Below are 5,355 nucleotides of genomic sequence, written 5' to 3'. Positions count from 1 at the left end.
CGCCTTTAAGCGCGGGTGCGCGCGGAGCCTGCGCCTTTAAGCGCGGGTGCGCGCGCGGCCCTGGGTTCCCGGCGAGGAGGCCGCGGGAGCGCCCGGACCCGGCCCTCCAGCCCGGCCCCCGCCCGGCCCCCGCCCCGGCCCTGGCGGGGGAGGGGTCTCTGAGCGCGGCCCCTCCCCCCTGTGCCCCTGCCTGCGCTGCGGTGCCTCCATCCCGCGTGTCCCAGTCTGTCTGTCCGTCCCTCCGCTCCCAGGCCTCGCCCCACCCGGCCCTGGGGCTGCCCGGTCGACCCCCTCCCCACCGCAGCCGGTCCCCTCCCTCCGAGTCAGCCTCCGCCGCAGCCCAGGAAGCCAGCCGGGACGCTGCCGCCCCGGACCCCGCGCCCTAACCTGCACCTCGGGGGCCTGCACCCCGAGATTGAACCGGGAGTTCCGGAAACCCGAGCCTGGAACCCTGATCTGGGACCAGCACCCCCAGATCCGGCCGTGGAACCCCAAGATCTGGAGCCTGAACCCCAATATATGGGCTGGAATCTCAACATCGGTCACTGGGACCTCAACATTCGGAGCCGGAACCCCACAATTTGGAACACAGATCCCAATATTTGGAGCAGAACCCCAATATTTGACATATAAAACCTCAAGCCTGAAGCTGAACTCTGAATTCTGGGCCTGGGACCTTGAAATCTGGGACTGGATTTCCAGTACTGTACCCTGGAACCCACTCTTGGGGACCTGAACCCTGGGATTCGGGCCTCAAATTCCAAGATCTGGACTGTGGGATTCCAAGGGGCCTGAACCTGAGTTTGGGCCTGAAGTCCTTGCTGCAGACCTGAATGCTGAAATCTGGGACTTGAGACCTCCCAATCTTGACTCAGCACCCCAGTATCTGAATGCACCACCCCGGTATCGGATCTCAGTCTCTAAACCCCACCGTTTGGCTGCTTAGCATCCCAAGACTGGACCTGGGAGACCTTGACCCTGAACAACCCAAACTGGACCCCTAAAACTGGACCCTAGAGGCCCAATATTTTGGGGTCTAGGACCCTGAGTATTAGTCTGGAGACTCCGTTGCCACAGATTTGAGCCTAGTCAGGACACAGTCCCTCTACAGAAGCCTTGGGGACAGGAAAGGCATGACCAGATGCTCCCTCCAGAGTCCTGACCTCTGACTCCCCTGGAGCTAGAACTCTGCTCCCTGGGGCAGCTTCTAGCTCAGGTAAGGCTGCTGAAACCTCCAGGTGGGGAGGGGCTGGGAGGAGCGTTGTGGCTGCGGGTTACAGTACCAGGCACCCTTTGGCACTCTTGGGGTTTCTCCAGAAAAAAAGACATTTCCCTGTGGGTCTACCTTCAGCTCCTGCTCTGCTCCAAACACTCTCTGGACACTGGCCAGCCCTGCCCCTCTCTGACCTCCCCTGCCCTAGTTGATGGTACCTCCAGGTCTCTGACCCCTGCAACCCTTACAGCCTCTCGCTGTCTGTCCTACCATCTCCACCACCTCTCTTGTCTACCACTCCTCTCTCTGGTCTCCTTTCTCCACCTGTCCTCTCAATGGCCATCTCTGTTCCCCTTTTCTCTCTCTGATCATCTTTGTGACACCCCTGTCCACAGGTCCTCTCTCCATTCGCCTCTGCCTGCTGCTTCTCAGTGACCATCGCTGACATCTGTGTCCACTGTGCCTCTCTAATCATCATTCACCAGCTGTCTTGCTCTTTCTTCCACCCCTGAATCTAAGCCTGGGTCTGTGACCGTCCCCATCCATCTTTGACATTGCTGTCCACCACTCTTCTCTCCAGCCGCCTCTGTCCATCTCTCCTCTCCAGCTTCCTCTGGCCACCTTTCCCTTTCTCTAGCTATCTCTCCCACTGCTCTTGCCCTCTTCCCACCCCTGACCCTAACTCCCAGTCTGCAACCCTCTTACATCTCTGGCCACCTCTCCTCTCTCGCTCGCTGGCTGATTGCCTCTGATCATCTCAAACATCTCTGCTGCCTTTCCTCTCTCCGATGACCTCTTCCCACACCATCCTCCTGAGCAGCTGTCCTGGACTCCCACTGACTCTGCCATGTCTGTCCTTTTCCTCCTCTCTGACCGCCTTGCTGGCTTTGGGCCGTTTCTGACCACGTGTCTCTGACATGGTCATCTCCCCCAGATCTGAGCCCAATCCATGCCCTCCCTTCTCTTTGTCCACCACTCGTCTTCCTGACCATCTCTAACCCCTTCTCTTCTTTGGTCATATCTGACCACTTCTGATCATTCCTGCCACCCTGGCTGCCCCATCTCTCCATGGCCAGCTTTGACCATCTCTGACCATGTCTAAAGCCCTGTGGTTTTCCTACCACTCACCCAAACCAGCTGTCATTTCTCTGACCATTTCTTTTCTTTTTTCTTTTGGAGAGACAGAGTCTCGCTCTGTTGCCCAGGCTGTAGTGTGGTGGCACAGTCATAGCTCGCTGCAGCCTCAAACTCTTGGGCTCAAACTGATCCTCCCACCTCAGCGTCCCACGTAGCTAAGACCACAGGTGGGCGCCACTATGCCCAGTTAATTTTTTTTTTTTTTTTTTTTTTTGAGACAGAGTCTCATTCTGTCGCCCAGGCTGGAGTGCAGTGGCACAATCTCGGCTCACTGCAAGCTCCACTTCCCAGGTTCACATCATTCTCCTGCCTCAGCCTCCCAAGTAGCTGGGACTACAGGTGCCTGCCACCATGCCTCGCTACTTTTTTGTATTTTTGGTACAGATGGGGTTTCACCATGTTAGCCAGGATGGTCTCGATCTCCTGACCTCGTGATCTGCCCACTTCGGCCTCCCAAAGTGCTGGGATTATAGGCATGAGCCACCGCGCCCAGCCGACCCCAGCTAATTTTTGAGAATTTTTGTATAATAGATACACGGTCTCACTTTGTTGCCCAGGCTGGTCTTGAACTCCTGGCCTCAAGCCATCCTCCTGCCTCAGCCTCCCCAAATGCTGGGATTACAGGTGTGAGCTACCGCACCTGGCCTTCCTCTGGCTTTTGGTCACATCTGACGGTCTTTGACCAGCCCTTCTGCCCTCAGCCCACTGTGACCTTCTCTCCTGGTCTCAGACCACCCCCATCCCCTGTAGAACCCCTCTTCTGCCCTCACGCCTCACCTCTTCCCCGCAGGACACTCCTGCCCGCGATGGCCATCCTCCCGTTGCTCCTGTGCCTGCTGCCACTGGCCCCTGCCTCATCTCCACCCCAGTCAGCCACACCAAGCCCGTGTCCCCGCCGCTGCCGCTGCCAGACGCAGTCGCTGCCCCTAAGCGTGCTGTGCCCAGGGGCGGGCCTCCTGTTCGTGCCTCCCTCGCTGGACCGCCGGGCAGCCGAGCTGCGGCTGGCAGACAACTTCATCGCCTCTGTGCGCCGCCGCGACCTGGCCAACATGACGGGCCTGCTGCATCTGAGCCTGTCTCGGAATACCATCCGCCACGTGGCCGCTGGCGCCTTCGCCGACCTACGGGCCCTGCGTGCGCTGCACCTGGATGGCAACCGGCTGACCTCACTGGGCGAGGGCCAGCTGCGTGGCCTGGTCAACTTGCGCCACCTCATCCTCAGCAACAACCAACTGGCAGCGCTGGCGGCCGGTGCCCTGGATGACTGTGCCGAGACGCTGGAGGACCTCGATCTCTCCTACAACAACCTCGAACAGCTGCCCTGGGAGGCCCTGGGCCGCCTGGGCAATGTCAACACATTGGGCCTTGACCACAACCTGCTGGCTTCCGTGCCTGCCGGCGCCTTTTCCCGCCTGCACAAGCTGGCCCGGCTGGACATGACCTCCAACCGCCTGACCACAATCCCGCCCGACCCGCTCTTCTCCCGCCTGCCCCTGCTTGCCAGGCCCCGGGGCTCGCCCGCCTCTGCCCTGGTGCTGGCCTTTGGCGGGAACCCACTGCACTGCAACTGCGAGCTGGTGTGGCTGCGTCGCCTGGCACGGGAGGATGACCTCGAGGCCTGTGCGTCCCCACCCGCTTTGGGCGGCCGCTACTTCTGGGCGGTGGGCGAGGAGGAGTTTGTCTGCGAGCCACCCGTGGTGACTCACCGCTCACCACCCCTGGCAGTGCCCGCAGGTCGGCCAGCTGCCCTGCGCTGCCGGGCAGTGGGGGACCCAGAGCCCCGTGTGCGTTGGGTGTCACCCCAGGGCCGGCTGCTGGGCAACTCGAGCCGTGCCCGCGCCTTCCCCAATGGGACGCTGGAGCTGCTGGTCACCGAGCCGGGTGATGGTGGCATCTTCACTTGCATCGCGGCCAATGCAGCTGGTGAGGCCACAGCTGCCGTGGAGCTGACTGTGGGCCCCCCACCGCCGCCTCAGCTAGCCAACAGCACCAGCTGTGACCCCCCGCGGGACGGGGATCCTGATGCTCTCACCCCACCCTCCGCTGCCTCTGCCTCTGCCAAGGCGGTTGACACTGGTCCCCCTACCGACCGTGGCGTCCAGGTGACTGAGCACGGGGCCACAGCTGCTCTCGTCCAGTGGCCAGATCAGCAGCCTATCCCGGGCATCCGCATGTACCAGATCCAGTACAACAGCTCAGCTGATGACATCCTCGTTTACAGGTGCAGGGTCCAGGCACTGGGGTAGCTTGGATGGGGGAGTGAGGCAAGGGGAGGGTTGAGGGTACACCTACTAAAACCCTACACCGAAGCACAACTGATAAATGGTGCTGGAAGGTTCCAAAAGAAATCGGGCAGCAAAAGTAAAAGAAATCAGGCAGCAAAAGTAAAAGAAATCAGGCAGCAAGGATAACAAGAATCTGGCAGAAAGAGTCAATGAAATCTGACAGCAGTGATAAAAAGAAGTCAGACAAGAAGGACGAAGCAAATGAGACAGCAAATGTTAAAATAAATCAGGCTACAGGGCTAAAAAAGATCAAGCAATAAGGATAAAAGAAATCAGGCTGCATGGGTAAAAAGAAATTAGGCAGCAAGAATAAATAGTAGTAGCAAACATGAAAAGGAAACCAGGCAGCGGGAGGAGAAAGTAATCAGGGCAGAAGAATAAAATGTTAATGGGCAAGGGTGGGTGGGGGAGATAAGGGGATAAAAATAAATTTAAGTTGTAAAGATAAAGAGAGAAACACCAGGTTTTCCAGATGACAGGACTAGATACTAGCTGGGCTGCAGGAAGAAAAGGAGATCAAACAGGAAAGCACAGGGAGCCCAGAAAAAATGAAATAAGCAGCTCGGTTAGAAAAAGAAATCGGACCAGAGGTTAGAATGAAAATTGCAGGGAGGAGGTTCGATAGAGACTAGGCTTCGGGTGTGTGTGGTGTGAACTATTCCATGTTTCAAGTTATAATATAGTGACATCCAGATTTTTTTTTTTTTTTTTTTTTTTTTT

At 58.0% G+C, this 5,355-nt stretch overlaps 1 protein-coding gene across 1 annotated transcript in view; it reads left to right on the top strand.

Annotated features, from left to right (window-relative positions):
• The first annotated feature begins 38 nt into the window (after positions 1-38).
• LRFN3 (leucine rich repeat and fibronectin type III domain containing 3) overlaps positions 39-5,355 on the top strand; it is a 13,857-nt gene continuing 8,540 nt past the window's right edge. Inside the window, exons 1-2 of the mRNA XM_023198220.2 lie at positions 39-1,216; positions 3,141-4,571. Of these exons, the coding sequence (XP_023053988.1) occupies positions 3,157-4,571 (1,415 nt within the window). The 5' untranslated portion in view covers positions 39-1,216; positions 3,141-3,156. The remainder of the gene's footprint in view (positions 1,217-3,140; positions 4,572-5,355) is intronic.

The sequence above is a fragment of the Piliocolobus tephrosceles genome, chromosome 21 (genome assembly GCF_002776525.5).
Source record: "Piliocolobus tephrosceles isolate RC106 chromosome 21, ASM277652v3, whole genome shotgun sequence".
Taxonomy (NCBI): Eukaryota; Metazoa; Chordata; class Mammalia; order Primates; family Cercopithecidae; genus Piliocolobus; species Piliocolobus tephrosceles.
The sequence above is the reverse complement of the archived record's forward strand: the minus strand, read 5'-3'. Positions and strand labels throughout refer to the sequence as shown.